At 37.1% G+C, this 17,264-nt stretch overlaps 2 protein-coding genes across 2 annotated transcripts; one reads left to right on the top strand and one right to left on the bottom strand.

The window, feature by feature from the left end:
- The first annotated feature begins 624 nt into the window (after nt 1–624).
- Nucleotides 625–3,388, top strand: LOC108213264 (L-ascorbate oxidase). The gene is made up of 5 exons (XM_017385040.2): nt 625–997; nt 1,544–1,636; nt 1,744–1,956; nt 2,040–2,219; nt 2,295–3,388. The coding sequence occupies exons 1-5, from the start codon at nt 722–724 to the stop codon at nt 3,249–3,251; spliced, it is 1,719 nt and encodes a 572-aa protein (XP_017240529.1). The 5' UTR covers nt 625–721; the 3' UTR covers nt 3,252–3,388.
- Nucleotides 3,389–4,337: 949 nt separating this feature from the next.
- On the bottom strand, nt 4,338–15,493 carry LOC108212649 (protein CELLULOSE SYNTHASE INTERACTIVE 1). The gene is made up of 8 exons (XM_017384371.2): nt 15,362–15,493; nt 14,791–14,916; nt 14,261–14,334; nt 10,589–13,637; nt 7,292–9,833; nt 5,434–5,888; nt 4,875–4,991; nt 4,338–4,768 (listed from the first exon to the last, which is right to left on the bottom strand). The coding sequence occupies exons 4-8, from the start codon at nt 13,622–13,624 to the stop codon at nt 4,604–4,606; spliced, it is 6,315 nt and encodes a 2,104-aa protein (XP_017239860.2). The 5' UTR covers nt 13,625–13,637; nt 14,261–14,334; nt 14,791–14,916; nt 15,362–15,493; the 3' UTR covers nt 4,338–4,603.
- Between the last annotated feature and the right edge of the window lie 1,771 nt (nt 15,494–17,264).

The following is a 17,264-nucleotide window of genomic DNA, read 5'->3' as shown; positions in this document are numbered from 1 at the left end:
ATGATATTCAAACACTCTCAACATACACAGGCCAGGACGAAGTTGCTTATATTGTGCATGTTTATTTACGAGAAACAAGTCTGTTTTTCTTGACCAGTGTGTGTAAAAAATTTAGAATATTTATAAAATGTTGAGAATGTTAGTTTTTCTTTCACGGATTCTACATCTTTTTCAAAAATCTTAATAAATTATACGTGACAACTTGCTTTTCACTTATACTTCACTTTTTTAATCTAGACAAGCAATCACTCTTTTTTAAGATAATCCAAACGGTCCATTAATATTAACATTATATTATTTATTCAAGTCTGACTTACCGTGGATTTGGTCAGAGCAGACCAGGTAGTGGTGATCTCTTAAATCTTAATTGATATGCTTATTTCACACTTGATCCATGTCAACTCATACTACTATAGCTAAGCTTTCGTTTGTTTCAAGCTTAAACTATTACAGTAATTACTCCGTAATTACGTGTTGCAACAGCCAGGCCATTCAAACAAATCTTGAAATAGACTTGCACGAAGTCCAAGTTAATTTTTTCACACAATCTAATACGCATTCCACGAAGAATCCAAGCAACTTACATAATATGCTTCAGTTGACATTTAATCCATGCTGATATAGTAATATGTACATATAAAGGGCACTGCCTCTCACTAGCTAGTACCCAGACATTAGGTTAAGGAAGAAATCTGAAGGGGTTGAGAGCTAGGTTATTGCCATGACTGAGTTTTCTAAGTACATGAGTTTGTCTTTAATGTTTCTGCTTGTTTCATGCACAATTATTTCTTCTGGAGAAGCTAGGATTCGTCGTTATAAATGGGAAGCCAAGTATGAGTACAAATCACCGGATTGCTATAAGAAGCTGGTCATTACTATCAATGGAAGGAGTCCAGGGCCAACGATAAGGGCGACGCAAGGCGATACAGTTATTGTGGAGCTTAAAAACAATTTGTTAACTGAAAATCTTGCTATCCATTGGCATAGAATCAGACAGGTATAATGTTTGGTTTTGTTAGTCTCTTGGATATTTTTTCCAGGTATTTTTAAGATTTCAAAATTGAATAATAATATCTCTCAAGAGTAAGTGGAAAAAGTTAAGAGGGCGTTTGGTTTAGTTTAAAAAAACTGACTTATTACTTAAAATTAGAAAAGGATTATATGTGATAAGTGAACTTGACATTTATTTCTAAGTCAATTGAGGGTTTGGTTTAAATTTATAAATTGAAGAAAAATTTGAATTATTAAAATACAAGAAACTTGAGTAGTAAATAAAATTTATTATACATTAAATATTTAAAAACTTCATAATAAATTGCAAATCAGTAAAAAAGCAAAAAAAACTAGCATTTCTAACTTGCAGCTTCTGGATTCAAAAACGCAAAATAGGCGATTATGTTTCTTTTGCTAAACAGTGTCAAGTAGAAACAGTTTAAAGTGCTAAAAGATTCCGGAAGCTGGTTAGCCAAAGAGACCCTAGGTTCTGCTTATTAATATTAGTATTTAAACGCTATGCAAATGATCTAATGGCGATTGGTTACAGATTGGAACACCTTGGTTTGACGGATCAGAAGGGGTGACTCAGTGTCCGATTTTGCCAGGTGACACTTTCACGTATGAGTTTGTGGTGGACAGGGTAAACTCTTGTAACTAGTCTTCAGCTTTAGCAGCAACTGTGAAGCGCAAATCTTATACAAGGTTTAAATGTTATAAACTAATCTTTCAATTTTGATGCGGTCACAGGCTGGAACATATCTGTATCATGCACATTATGGTATGCAAAGAGATGCTGGACTCTACGGATCAATTCGTGTAGCTCTTCCAGATGGAAAGTCCGAGCCCTTCTCATATGATTATGATCGGAGCATCATTCTGACTGACTGGTACCACAAGAGCTCTTATGAACAAGCCACTGGCCTTTCCTCAATTCCGTTTGTATGGGTTGGGGAACCTCAGGTAAATATATATATTAGGCTTTCTTATTCCTTCTTCTCTGTTTTTCTAGAATGTATTTTGATTGTTTTATATAATGATTTCAGTCACTACTGATTCAAGGGAAAGGAAGGTTCAATTGCAGTTTACCAAGCGTCGGGGCTGGTTTGTGTAATGCCACTAGTCCTGAGTGTTCACCCTATGTACTAACAGTAGTTTCAGGAAAAACATATAGGCTGAGGATTGGGAGCTTGACTTCTCTATCAGCTTTAAGTTTCGAAATAGAGGTAAATTTCATTTGTTATTTTCTCAGATATTCCTGTATTCGTACATACTCAGTACTCACACTTGAATTTGTGCAGGGCCATAATATGACTGTTGTTGAAGCTGATGGCCACTTTGTAGAGCCATTTGTGGTAACAAGACTGTTTATCTACTCTGGCGAAACCTACTCTGTCTTGGTTACAGCGAATCAAGATCCTTCAAGAAACTACTGGTCGACTTCAAAAGTAGTTAGCAGAAATAGCACCACTCCAAATGGCTTAGCCATTTTCAACTATTATCCGAACCACCCAAAAAAATTACCTCCAACGATTCCACCTAGAGGTCCCATTTGGAACGATGTAGGTCCAAGACTGAATCAGAGTTTAGCACTGAAATCTCATCGTAATTTTATCCAGCCTCCACCTAAGACATCAAACAGAGTTATTGTCTTACTCAACACTCAGAACAGAGTTAATGGGAATGTACGTTGGTCCGTGAATAATGTCTCGTACAATCATCCTCACACACCATACCTGATCTCACTCAAGGAAAATTTACAAAATTCGTTCGATCAAACACCACCACCAGAAGGTTATGATGATTCAAACTATGATATTTACAGTGTGGCCCCTAATGTGAATGGTACCACTAGCAACTCAATTTATAGACTGCAGTTCAACAGCACAGTGGACATTATACTTCAGAATGCAAACTCGATGAACAATAATACTAGCGAGACACACCCGTGGCATCTGCATGGTCATGATTTTTGGGTGCTCGGACATGGTAAAGGCAAGTTTAACAGGTCTACTGATCCAAAAAATTACGATCTGATAAGTCCAATAATGAAAAATACAGTGCCTGTCCATCCTTATGGCTGGACAGCTTTGAGGTTTCGCGCTGATAATCCGGGTGCCTGGGCTTTCCATTGCCATATAGAGTCACATTTCTTCATGGGAATGGGAGTTGTGTTTGAACAAGGAATTGATAGAGTGGGAAAATTGCCCTCTTCTATTTATGGTTGTGGTGATACCAAAGGCCTCCTTAGACCATAAGACTTGGGAATTTACATGCCAAACTTAGCTGCATTCTTTAATTACATTCTACATTGTGCCACAAATCTTTCAAACATTGTGTTATGTGTATTTTACTACTCCCTCTGTCCCATTTTATGGCTATTTTCCTTTTTCAATGTCCCAAAAAGAATGATCCTTCCATTTATGATATCTATTTAAGATTATTACAACCGCATTTCATAAACTACCCTCATTTAGTATCCACTACTTTTTATGTAGCTAAGATTAAGTCAAGCATTCACTTCTTAAAAACCTTGCTAGTTAAACTGGCTCATACAATTTGGGACGGAGGTAGTAGTATCGTACAAATGCACTACTTTTGCTTCAACAAAATTGGCCTTCTTGATCTTTTGTGCAAAAATGAGAATGGTGAACCGTTCATAATGAATGTACATAGGTGCATTCCTTACATGTATATTCATATTAGTTATCAAAAAGTTACTGTGTAGAATAGTTGTGTTGTAGTGAAGAATGCTAACAATAAATTTTAAATTTTTTAATTTATTTGAAGTATCAAATATAAAGAAAATCTCTATGTTTTAAGCTTTAAATCATATATTTCACATTCTCAGCTATTTATTAAATTCCAAGTATATAACATCATAAATTAATACAATCATCAATTATTAAAATAATAATTTCTCTTCATAAATACTTATTTTCATGTTTCCATTGGTTTAAAAAATTAAGATCAATGTCATAGATATTGAAGGTTCACAAAATCAATGTCGAAAAGCAGTTATTATTTGAAATTTTAATCAACAAAATCAATTTGGAGGATGAGATAATGAAGGCTTGGTCTACAGAAGATGTTGCTGCATGGCTAGAAAATGAAGGAGAAGATAGTATGATTCTTCAAATTTGAATGATCTGTATTAGATCCTCTCTTGTTCTCCTTGTTCTCTTGTTCAAGTCTTTGTAGGTCAAATAGTCAATGTGCAATAGATTATGCTTGCAGGCTTGCAGCAGGTACACATTAATAAATAATAATTAACTAACCTAGAGTACAAGCATAGTAAAAGAAATCACAACTGGATTGCAAATGTGATTGCTGAGATGCTACAGTAATAGAACTCAACATTTGCATTAATATTTATGTAGGGGGGAAAAATTCTACATATCAACAATGACTATAACATTGTAACAAATACAGCTGAAACAAAATGAAATAGGACATAAGCTACCACTTGCAAAGAATTCTCAACTGCAGCTTCAGGATGCACAAGACATTATTAACTGCAAATATAAACCCTCAACTCTCAAGGATACTATATACACCAACACGAGATATACTTGAGACAAAAAATATTTAAAACATGTATAATTCTATCCTAAGCTTCGGACTGGGGCATATTATTGCTATTAGTCCATTGGAACTCTATTTCAAGGCTTCTCTTACTACCGCTTTTGCTTTCAGGCAGCAGAAAGTACTCCCCAGCAGCTTCCCCTTGTGTCACAACACGATCAATTTGGACTGTAACTTTTCCAAATGATTTCTGCAATATATAAAATAAAGCTTTATTTACATTGAGGAGAACGTCCTAACTTCTGTTTTAAATTCCATTGCAGCTACATGAATTCAAGAGTTCCCGATAAACTTACCTTCCCCATCTTGCTTTTATTCTTGCAGGAAATATGAAGCTTCTGGCCTTTTGGAGGACTTTCGAATTGCCACTGAAATGGTTCATCCCAATCTGGATTTGGACCAGTTGACACAACCTGAGAAGGAAACAATGAAACACTTAAGGCAGTGAAGGGAGAATTGAGGAACATGAGAAGATGGTGCGCTTGTGACCTTTTCAAAGCTTAAAAAGACATGTGGATACTTGCAGAGAAGACACATGAAGCAGTTTACATATGACTCATTCATTGACGACAATGCCAGGAGATATGCCCTTTCGATTCAATATTAAATTTGGGAACTGAAACTAAGCTGACCACATGTTTATGAGAACTGATGCCAAGAAAACATGAAGGTATAACATTCGCTTCCAAAAATGTACACTAATACACTAAGATTGTTCCTTGATACTACTATTACTTGTTACAATCTGCTTGCCCCAAATGATTACTGCATGGAAAGAGGAATTGTATATTGACTATTCATCTACAGCATACCAAACCAGTTCTATATGAACATCTCAAGTTTAAAATTAGGTACCTTGGTCTCCCTGGATGGAGTGTTTCCTAGTGTTAGCTTGCAATACACACTTGGATTTCCAACTGACTGTTTCATATTCTTTCCACGTTTAACAGTCACCGTCAGCGTCCCAGGCAGACACTGCAAAAGATGGTCTGCCTTATCTTGAACTCGAGGTGGGGCAGACATAATTAAGTACTGCAACACAGGAATCCCCTCAGAAGCAGCGGTTGATTGTGCTCTGGACACCTCAGCAGGGCATGCCGTCCAAGCTTGCCGAAGAAGAGAGAGTGAATCCAAAGCTGCTTCTTGAGTCGTCTCTGAGCCAGTCCTGAGGGCTGTCACTAGATGTGGAATGCTAAGTGTTGCGGGCTCTGTGGCTCGTAAACGAGGGAAGTTTCCAAGAAGTGCATTAAGAGCTTTTAGGTACTCCTCATTTACTGATCCAGTAGCCCACAAATCTTTTTCAACTGCAGCTGCAAGACCAAAACACTTTAAATTATCACTCGTTTGCCGCATGGAATATTATGGAACTGTGTTTTGGAACATGAAATTTATTCCAAATGATAAATTGCAAATACATAAATTTAGTTGTCATTTCAAGTTCTCAAATTACGATTAACTTTCAATCCCTTGGAATCAAATCAATCCAAATCCAAATTCTTTTGGTTATCCAAACATGTCATTTGCCCAGATCAAGAATTTTAAATGAATTCTAAGTTCCCAAACAAGCCATTACACGTTTGAAAGATATATAAATCCAAAGATAAATTTTATTATAAATATTAGTCTCTAGAACAAAAGTTCTTAGTGCAAGGGGTCAAAGTAAACCCTCAGCGATGTCCTTATTTTTTTCGTGGTCGATCAGGGAAATCTATACACAGAAAAGTAACAGATTGATCATCCTCTGTAGGCTAATTATAGCATTACTGCATTAGTAAGGAGTAGCTTGCCGAAGGTAGGGGCGAGCAGGAAAAACCGAAACCGCAAAAAAAACCTAAAAAAACCGAAAAACCACACCGAAAAAAACCAAACCGCAAATAAAACCGAAAATAACCGAGATAAAAAACCGAAATTAGTGGTGCGGTTTTATTTTCGGTTTTATGCTAAAACCGCACCGAAATTAACCGAACCGAAATATATATATATATATATATATTAATAATAGTAATAAAGCACCTTAGTCATTTTTAAACTTCACATCTAATTTTGTATGGAGGTTCTTCTTCCATACTTGCATACTTGCTTAGTCACTTAAATAACCGGGCACCCAAATATTTGGAGGAGCGCTTGATCGAAAATTAGGGCTATTGTGATTTGCCACAAAGCAGAAATATTTCTGTTGTTAATCTGCTAATCAAATTTTATTATGAAACCTATTCTACTTTTTTTATTTATGTATTTTTTGAAAACTTTTTATTTGAATTTCATGATTAGTTGATTTTGGGTAATTTTATTGACTTGACATCATCTAATTTCTTGTCAAAATACATATCTTTTAGTTTTTATTGTGTATTAAGGTTTTTAGATGAAAGTATGTAATGTTTCCTATATCCTCATATAGAAACAATAGTAAATAGTAACCGAACATATTGTACATGTTCATGAAAATTTTACATTTTTTTAAAAATATCATTATGCACAAGAGTAGCAAATAATAGTGGAAAAACCGAAAAAAAACCGCAACCGACTAATGGTTAACCGCAACCGAAAAACCGTTTTAGTTGGTGCGGTTACGGTTAATGATGATTAACCGAACCGAACCGCATTCATCGGTTTGGTGACGGTTAATGTCCGGAACCGCACCAAACCGCACCATGCACACCCCTAGCCGAAGGTATGTACTGAACATGGATCCAGAACAGAGTAAAAACCGTACCTGTTATAGCTCTGACAGTTTCACTGGAAGCATATTCCTGAATAGTATTGTTAGAGAAGAGAAGTTTAACAAACATTGCAGCCTGAACTGATGTATCTGGGTCACTTGAACCAATCAGGTCCAGTACAACCTGCACGCCTCCAGCTTCTGCAACCGCTCTTTTATTTGATCTACTGTACATTACAAGGTTTTGCAATGCACATATTGCAACCACTTTCATTTCTTCTGAAGGTTGGTCTTCAAGCAGGTTTACTAAAGCACGACAGGCTGAAACAGCATCTGCAGATCGAGCAAGAGCCTCATTCTGAAATAGATCTCCAAGAGCAAGAGTTGCCAATAATCTTGCTTGTTGAGCTTGGCTTTGGGGATCCAAGAGATACTGTGATAGTGGTACGATTGCAGACTTTATAGCTTTTGTTTCTCTGATTTTTACATTGTTCAGCAATACCTCCAGAAGTCTTGCAGCAGTTTCCTCGCATTGATGACATCGAAGAAGTTCCAAAAGAGCCTCAATGGCTCCACTTTCAGCCATTGCTACAGCAGTGGTGGCATCATCGCTTTCCAAAACTAGGAGAGCATTTAGTGCACCAACTATTGTAGTTTCTGTTCCAGAACGAAGTAATCTTACCAAAACGGCAATAGGTACTTCCAAATAATATTCAGAACTGAACTGAAGAATACTGGACAAAACAGCAGCAGCAGATTCCCACAGGACTTGAGGCAAAGAAGGGTCAGATAGCAATATTACTTTGGACAGCTCGCTGACACCACCCTCTTTAGCGATATCATTAGGCCAAATCAGTGCAATATTAACAAGAGCTTTAACAGCTCTCTGCTGAAGTATTTGTAAACCAGAGCCAAGAACACGCATAAGTGGGCCAATAACTTGCTGTGTTGCTGGATCCTTCTGAAGATGTTCCTCTAGGAGCAAGTGAGTTAAAAGTTCAGCTGCTAGCTGCTGCACTGGTGGTGCAGGAGATTCAAGTAATGGAATAATTGGTTCGATCACTTGGTGGGACGTCAAGGTATAATCAGCACGACACTGAGGATGTTCTAAGATATTCACTAGAACCTGTAAAGCACTATGCTGTCCATCAGGTCCGAACTCGGCTCTTGTCAACAACAGAAAGAAAGGCTCAACCACTTTTGCCGCAGATGGACCCTTGGCAATGGTGGCATTATTGGTTAATATTCGGAGCAACTCTGCAAAAGCTGCACATAGAAAATCTGGTGCATCAAGAAGAATATCAAGAACACTCTCAATCACCCCAGCTTTTACCATTTCCATCTTACAAGAAGGCCTATCCTTTCCTAACTTCACAAGAGCTCTGGAAATAGCCTCATGGAGTACATAATTGCGGCCATACATTAGGCCTACCAGAGGTATAACTGCTCCATGCACAGCTACTAGCTCGGCCAATTGATCATCATCCAATAACTTATCCAATGCACGAACAACAGAATGCTGAGCAGGACCAAACTCAGCCACAAGCAAAGAAACCAGAGGTTCCACACAGCGAGCTGCAGCCATTGTGGATCTAATTTTTGTATTTCCAAAAAGTACACAGCATAACTCAGCAGAGTCCCCTTTCAGCTCCATCGAACAGTTAGACGAAAGAATCCTGCAAAGAACATCCACCGCATTCATTTCAACATCTACAACTGCCAAGGCTCTTGATGGGTTGTCACCCAGTAACCTAGCTAATGCAGCAATAGCAGCATGTTGCTCTTTCTCCAAACCCTTATTAAGAATTTCCACTAAAGGTTGCACAGCCTGCCTGGCAGATTCTGCATTCCTAATATGGTCAGCAGAAAACAGGCTTTCCAATGCTTTAGCAGCACTATACCTTGCTCCTCTCCCACCCAAACGCAATACTGCAACAAGTTGGCCCACAGCACTAGATGCAGCTTCATGTCTACATATCTCAGCAGTACTAAATAACATACCTAACAAATCCGTAGCTGCTTCTTCAATTGCATCTTGCAAGCCAAGTGACAGATATTTGGTCAGTGCTTCCAGAGCTCCAGCTTCTACCATAAGAATTTTATTTGAAGGGCAATCTTTTCCAAGCTGAAGAAGAAGCCCTAATGATAAGAATGGTGCCCCTGGACGATCAGGAATTGGCTTAAGTAAATCAACTAGTGCCGGTATAGCTTTTCTCGAGGTTGCACCAACTTTAATGTCATCGACCCTAAACAACCGCTCAAGAGAAACTTGTTCCGGATAACGGACCAAGGAAAATTCCTCTGCCAGGTCAAGCAAATCACATATATCAGCATCAGCACACCCAAGCAAGGAAATGAGTCCACCTGCTGCCCCTGAATTTGCGACTGATAGTAGAGTCCCCCTGCTGCCATTACATACTAAACTGGCAATGGCTTGTGCAGCAAAATATCTGTTTGCTGACTCCTCTAACTTCAACAAGTTAGCTAGTACAGGTACAGCTTTCATTGTTGCATGTGCACGTATGATATCTCTGTCCTGAAATAAAATTGCTAGCAATAAAGCACAGATCCATATGCTACTTTCCTCTTCAGAATCCTACATGAGTTCAGCAACACAAGGGAATGTCAGTATTGAATCAGAAAAAATAGGTCCATGTCTGAAAACAAAAAGCTATGATATGCGCTAAGATGATGGATATGGAGTTTTACTTTGCAAAAAAGATGAAGGTGTGTGTATGAAAGACATTCGAAGTTGCATAAAAACGTCAATAGAATTTTATCTAATTGGTATGGTAAATTGACATATAAATAAGAGTTACAAGTTCCAAATCTTGTATCAGGTTTGTGAGTAATTTATGACATTAAGAATTTTGGAATTGTCAATGATTTACACCTTAGCAAAACCAACAAATGAAATGTATTGTTTACCTATGTTACTCGCACTCGGGTACGGAGTGTCGGACACGACACATATCCGAGTGTCAATAAAACTCAAATCATACATGATTTGGTAGGGCTTCGCAAATTAGTCATCTTCTATACTTTAATCCCAATATTGCTTCTCTCTTTTTTCTCACATATATCTTTTAAATTGTAAGTTCGACTCATATATGATTTTTAAATTGGTCAAAGTGTCCACATTTTAGTCAACAGATCCGACACGAAATAAGTGTCATGTCCGAGTGTCCAAGTGTCCGACACTAGTACAGCAACCTAAATAGAAGAGTCGGAGTAACATAGTTGTTTACATGCATTGTCATCAAAGTCTAACCAAATTTATGTAAACATAATTAGTATGCTTGAAACACATAGAAAGAGGAGGAAGATGTCCAACAAAGTGCTAGTAGATACCTGAGTATATTCTGACAAACACTGTGAGATTCTATCAGTGAGAACTTCAATGGCGCCTGCTTCCATTATCAGAGTTCTACTCTTTTCACTGTTACTAGCAAGAGCAGAGAGAAGCCAAATGGCGGTGTTTGAACCATAGATGACATATGTACTTGTCTCATTCCCACTGCTTCTTAGTTCTTCAGCATACCTAAGAATATTTACCCCTTCCTTATTGACTTGGCCTTCAACCTGAGAATTTTCTGTACAGATCAGCATTCCTACAAGAGACTGAATGAGATATGCACACGAATTTGATTCATTTAAATAATCCACAACTCTCTGAAGATTCACTTTGGCAGCACAAACAAGAAGCGTAGTTCCTCCAATCTTGACTGTTTCCTTTGAAGAACTAACTACCCTCCTAGCAATAGATGATATACATTCCGAGGCATTAACAATTTCCTTCCCCAAAACAACCGGTTGAGCCAAAGATAGCCGTGACAATATCTCTATAGCCTTATCAAGCAACAAGGGATTTGCATCAGTAATGCACGACACAATAGGGCTTATGCTATCTGGGTATTCAGCTAGAGCTGCCCATGCAGGTTTGATCTTTCCTTTATCACCTTCAAATTTTGATATAATAACTAGTGCTTCTAATCCCTCCAATAAGGCTGCAGACCCTGTCTTTTCTGATTCTAGGAAAGAAACCAATGCAAGAACTGTTCCGGTGCGGTTCACACAATCAGTAATCTCATTATCGATCTTGCGAGAATTGAGAAGCCGAGCAATTGCTGCTGCTGCATGGCTCCTTCCAGCAGTTGTGCCTTCATGCAATACCCGAGTAGCAGGCAAGATAATCTCTTCAGGCGTGGCGTTCTTTGAAACTTCACTATCCAAGAGAAGGTTTGCAAGTGCACATATGGCCTGCTCTGCAACTTGCAGAACAGACGAGGCCGCAAGAACCTGTAATGCAGGCAATGCATCTCTTGCAACTACAGCCATATTGCGATTCTGCTTAATTGATAGAAATATTGCAGCAAGGCAACGAAGGGACTCCACTAAAATGTTCTCGGAGTCTACATGTAAAAGTTTCATGACTGCCCAGGCAGTCTGAACTGCAATGCTACTTTCACGCAAGTCCTTTCTAAAAGAAAATATACCAGCAAGGGCTGACGCAGACTTAGACTGTGTTTCATCTCTGGTAGAATTTAATATTCTAATCATTGTCTCAATAGCATCATTGGAAGCACTGCCATCACGCACCATGTCACTGAGGGGGGCCACAGAAAGTAAACTTTTTAACGCATCTAAAACATAAACTTTAGATTCTGGTAGATCGCTTGTAAGTAATGCAGTAAGCTGACTAATGGTTGCTGTATCTGATTTGTGGATCAAGTGATTTAATGTCTTTGCAGCAATTTCTTTACCATTGGAGCTCCCATTTTTCAGTAGCCAAAGCAAAGCAGGAACAGCATCAGCACTTTCAACACATGCTCTTATATCTTCACTGTGATTACAGAGGTTTCCAAGGATTGTTGCGGAATCTTCCTTCGCTCTTGGGGATCCTGTCTCTAATATTTGAACAAGCGGAGGAATACCTCCTGCAGCTGTAATTGCCCACTTGCTTTCATCATTCTCATTCGATAAAAGGGAGAGTAATGCAACAGCACATTCCTGCTGTTGCTCTGATGACAGCCCAAGAAGAGATATCAAAAGCTGAATTCCCTCGCGTCCCTGAAGGGCATGCCATAGTGTGCCTTCATTGTTGCACAATATGAGAAGAGATCTCACCAACTCATCCTGAATTTCGTCACTTGCCATGGTGATCAAACCAACTAGCAAGCGTTTTGCATCTGAATTTGCAAGCTTTCCAGAGAGCGTGGCATTTCCATATAAACTGGCAAGAGCTTCTATGGTACGCTCTTGCAGAAGAAATGGCAAACTAGGTTTGAACTGCTTCACCAGAGTCTGCTCAATATCATCAGGATCCGAAGCTCTTGTAGTTTCTGCTTTGCTGTCATAAATCATTAGTGCAGAAGCTAATGCCCCTAATGTGTCAGCTACTTGTGCAGGTGACGTGCACGATTCAAGGCTTTGACCAAGGCTTGAGATAACATATGACAAGCCACCAGATATGTTTGCAAGGGCACACATTGCATTCTCCTGCAAAGCTTGTGCATACTCACCTTGCATATATTCTTTTGAAGGAGCGATTGTAGCATTTATCAAAGCAGGTATACCATTAGAACTGGTGATATCCCGCCTTGCTTCTTTGCACTGAGCTGAGAGAGATTTTAAAGCACCAGCAGCTTCGGCTCTAACTGAAGCTTCGTTTCCAGGACTCAGTAGCTTAAGGAGTTTCTTTGTAGTATCAGCAGCCAAGATTTTGGGACAAACAGATGCATCCTCCATCATCATACATGCAAGGAGAAAGCAAACATTTGCTTGGGTGCTAGACTGTCCATCTGCAAGCAACTTTACAAGTGTATCTAGCCCCCCAGCTTGTATTGTTGCAGGCCAAAAACCCTCAGTGCTGCTGCAGAGGTTTTTCAAAGCTCCGGTCAGCAAGTTATCAACAACATTTCCAGCCTTAAGTCCCTTCTCAAGTTGCCCCCATAGAACTGGCACAACGCCTTCAGTTGAAAATATCTTTGAGCCAACATGATCCTTGGCGCCACCTTGAGAAACAGCAAATATAGTCTTCGCTGCAGCGACCTGACCTTCTGCTGAGCTGGACCTGAGAAGACCAAGAAGTGGTGGAATGCAACCCCCCAGCAATACCTTAATCCGTAGTTCATTCTCTTTGCACAGTGATCCTAAAACTGTAGCAGACTGTATTTTTACCCCAAGTGATCCTGATCTAAGAAGAGATACCAGTACTGGAACTGCCTGCGAATGTGATCCAACAGCACTGAAAGCATTTTCACGTGTATCAATAAGCTCCAATAATTTCTTCAAGGATAACTCTTTTTCTTGTAAAGATGGGGAACTCTGGCGCAATTGCTCAATGCACTGAGCAACACTAGCTAATGTCCCATCTGGATCCTCCATGCTACTGCGCTCTCTAAAAAATTTGCGGAACAAAAAAATATCAAGCTGGCATAAAATAAATCTCAAGTACAAATTTTTATGCTCTCAGATACTAAACACGCATGGGAGAGCTTATAGGATCTAAAGTAATTTATACAAAGAAGCCAACTATATATCACACAATAATGGAATGCATCTAATTTTTTGCATTAACTTAAGCTATAGACTATATGATTGCCCCATAAAATAAGAGAATCTCACAAGGCCTCACAGAGCTTCTTTATTTTTTTAATTGCGATGATTTTTCTCAACCTCTGTAAAATATTATTAACTAAATCATCATGTGGCCAACATATAGTAATATTTTTATGACAGACACTTGGCAATCAAATATCACCGGCATGTCAAATTGGTGTGACTAGGATGACTCCTTTAAGCTTCAATTACTTTCCTGCCATTCTGATAGTTTGGCAACAAAAGCGCATCTACAGTTTGGCACCTGGAGCTCAAAATTACAATTGGGAAGCACCAAAATATCAACGGCCTTTAAGCCCTTGCCCTAAGCAAGCATTTATGTAGGCAAAGCAAGAGTGGTACAAATTATAAATGATATAATGCACCACATCGAGCAATGTGTAAATAGTAAGGTCAACCAACCTCGAACCCTTCTTGATGAATGGAACTGGAGTTAAAGGCTCTTGATCATGAGACTTAGCATCCCCGTTTCTTTCCTGAATTATATAATAAGTTATACAAGTTAATTGAACTGAAAATAAAACAACGAAATTATATATATCTATATATATGAAGTTCTGTCAAGAACAATGTTACATAGCTAAAAAATCTAATTTGTGTATCATTTTAATGACAGATTAGCAAAATCCACAAGACTCCACAAATCTAATTGGTAAATAATTGGTTTTCTTTTCCACTCATGGAATAATTTTTAAACCAAGTGGTTATAAAGTTCCACTGCACTTTCTAAATACCTCATTCCCCTTGCATATAAGAAAATGATCAAAAGGCAATCATAAATAGTACTACAAGAGTATCGGTCTAGATATAATGTCCGAATCACAACCTACTCCAACATAAGTAACTAAAACCACCATAATCAGTCTAATCGCTTTGATATTTATAAACCAAATGTTATAATGAAATACGCATACAATAAAAAAAACACTTGCCACATCATTAGCAGAGAGGTTGGTGCCATTACTGGCAGCAACTCCTCTCCAAGCTAGTGTAGCCGCCAGCTTTGCGAAATTTGGATCCCCTCCCCCAAGTCACAATTACAAAGCTGATACAGCTTCCTGCAAAATCAGTAATCAACATTTTCAGTTGAACAATATCCTGATCAAGTCATAATTATAGAAACAGCATATATTCACATTAAAGCTCAATCACTAGATTCTCAGTTATCTAATAATTTAATAACAATAAAAACGATTAAATTGGTTCAAAAAAATCAAATCAATACATATAACATACTATATGAAAAAGATGCTGCTTTTGTTAAAAATTGAATTTTAAGATTAGTATTAGTACACTCAATCAGATTCAAAGAATTGATATCAAAGCTAAAGAATGTGTATATATGAATTAGAACTTGTGAAAAGATAGAATTGAGTAGATTATATATGAACTGATACTTAAAGAAATAGTTCAGCTCAAAGAATTATAGAGAGAGAGAGAGAGGGGGAGAGGGAGAGAGAGGGAGAGAGAGGGAGAGAGAGAGAGAGAGAGAGAGAGAGAGACCTCGAGGCAGAGAGGGAGGTGTTGTGGGATTGGAGATCTTGTCAATACATAAAGTAGTTAGGGGGAAAGAGATATGTCATGTGTGTATATGCAGAACAGATAGTGAGTGTATGTTTTAATAATTTAGACAGGTAGGAGGGGATGTTTCAGACTTGAGAGCGGTAAGTGGTAAATAGTTGAATGTCAGTAACACCGACAGATTCCTTTTCGAACACCGTCTTTCTTTTTCCTTAATTTAGAACGTCTCCGATCAAAAAATGATTAGTTAAAAAAAAGGTTAGTTCCCTAATAAAATAGAGTGAAATTTGTAATAGTATATATGTTTTAAATTTAATTTTAAAAAATACGGTTGTAATTGAATACAACACTAGTGAAAGCAGTTATTCCTTCTTCATTGCCACAATTACAATTGAGTTTGTATATATGATCACACCGTATTATTGCGACACAACCCGAGTATAAAAGTCCGAGGAAATAATATATTAAAATCTCTCACAATAAATACTCTCTAAATTGATAAAATAATCTTGATCTCAAGTTGGACCATCACTAAAATTTAAAAACCTTTATCATGATAATTAATAAATTTATTGAAAATTTTATTGTTAATTATTGTTCCGACTTTCGTATTAGGTGATATTTTTGATTATTTATACTTTTTTTATACACTTCAAGAAGAAGATGGTAAAAAAATTTTAATAATGACTTGTACAATTTTTTGTTGAGTAATTTTAGACCATGTGTAATATTTTTGTTATCTTTGATTCATGTCTGCGATTTCCTTTTATGTTACATGTATTCAAATTTCATACATTTATGTAAAGTCTTCAAATTTTAAATTTATCATTTCTGCCCGAAAAATGTTAATACACATAAATGTAGCATATCACTTAAAAATGATATCTACAATGAATATTAGTATGTAAAGTATTATTATTTTTAGTATAAAAATATAAATCCCTTTTATATGATAACCTTTCTCAAGAGATATATACGTTTTAAAGTATTAATGAATATTGGAGTTTTGATTATAAAAATAATCAAAGTAAAGATATAAATCATATACTGCAAGAGAAACGTATAAATCCCTTTTTGAATATAATCAAAGTAAAGATATAAATCCCTTTGTCCCATTTAATTTTAAACATTTCTTTTCAACAACAGTAGCAACATAAAATAAAGATTTTAAAAAATAGAGCACGGACAAGCCCACGGTAGTGGGACTATCCCGTTTGAATTGATAGCATGTAGTGCTGCAAGAGTCTCGTTTCCGGTCGACAACCCACTTCACGCGTCTTTATGCATCAAATGGGACTTCATTATGGATGGTCTTAAATTCGATGCATGTAGGTACAAGTAGATGTATGCAGTTGTAGCACAACTTACGAGTTCCATACCTATTTAGTATATCTCGCAAAATCAAAATTAAGGATGATAAGAGAATACAAATATGATTTCCTATGTTTGGTCCTGCTTTTCAGTAAAAAGCTAGTGTAAAAGTCCGTGTGAGATACGAGCTCGTTATTTATAAATTATTTTTATAATATTTATTTTGAGCAACAGTTTAATTTAGATTATTTATAATATATTCTTTTCACTAGATTTTTAAATATATTTTTTTAAGAAACTAATAATATTTATGATAGTCAACATAACAGACACATTTTTATATAAATCGAATTGGCACAATATAATTTGCATATGAAAGAGATTTATACAATCATTTGCTAGTTCAGTAGTTTATTAAATCAAAATACCAATATAACATGTCTCTAAAAGACAACAAAATTTGTTGGTTATTTCAGTGTAAATTGAATTAACTAGTTGATCAATGTAATCATAATATTACATCGAACAAGTCAGGAGAGTACGGACTGTATGCTTAGTTCGAGTTTATTATGAT

Source organism: Daucus carota, chromosome 3, assembly GCF_001625215.2.
Source record: "Daucus carota subsp. sativus chromosome 3, DH1 v3.0, whole genome shotgun sequence".
Taxonomy (NCBI): domain Eukaryota; kingdom Viridiplantae; phylum Streptophyta; class Magnoliopsida; order Apiales; family Apiaceae; genus Daucus; species Daucus carota.
Note: the sequence above shows the minus strand (reverse complement) of the source record. Positions and strands in the feature narration are given on the sequence as shown.

Excerpts from the sequence above, each read along its gene's own strand:
- LOC108212649 (XM_017384371.2), bottom strand. The coding sequence starts at position 13,624 with ATGGAGGATCCAGATGGGACATTAGCTAGTGTTGCTCAGTGCATTGAG. Across the intron at positions 9,834-10,588 it reads GTTTGTCAGAATATACTCAG|GATTCTGAAGAGGAAAGTAG; the intron begins GTATCTACTAGC and ends GAACTCATGTAG. Across the intron at positions 4,992-5,433 it reads CTCCATCCAGGGAGACCAAG|GTTGTGTCAACTGGTCCAAA; the intron begins GTACCTAATTTT and ends TTTCCTTCTCAG.
- LOC108213264 (XM_017385040.2), top strand. The coding sequence starts at position 722 with ATGACTGAGTTTTCTAAGTACATGAGTTTGTCTTTAATGTTTCTGCTT. Across the intron at positions 998-1,543 it reads ATTGGCATAGAATCAGACAG|ATTGGAACACCTTGGTTTGA; the intron begins GTATAATGTTTG and ends GATTGGTTACAG. Across the intron at positions 1,637-1,743 it reads ATGAGTTTGTGGTGGACAGG|GCTGGAACATATCTGTATCA; the intron begins GTAAACTCTTGT and ends ATGCGGTCACAG.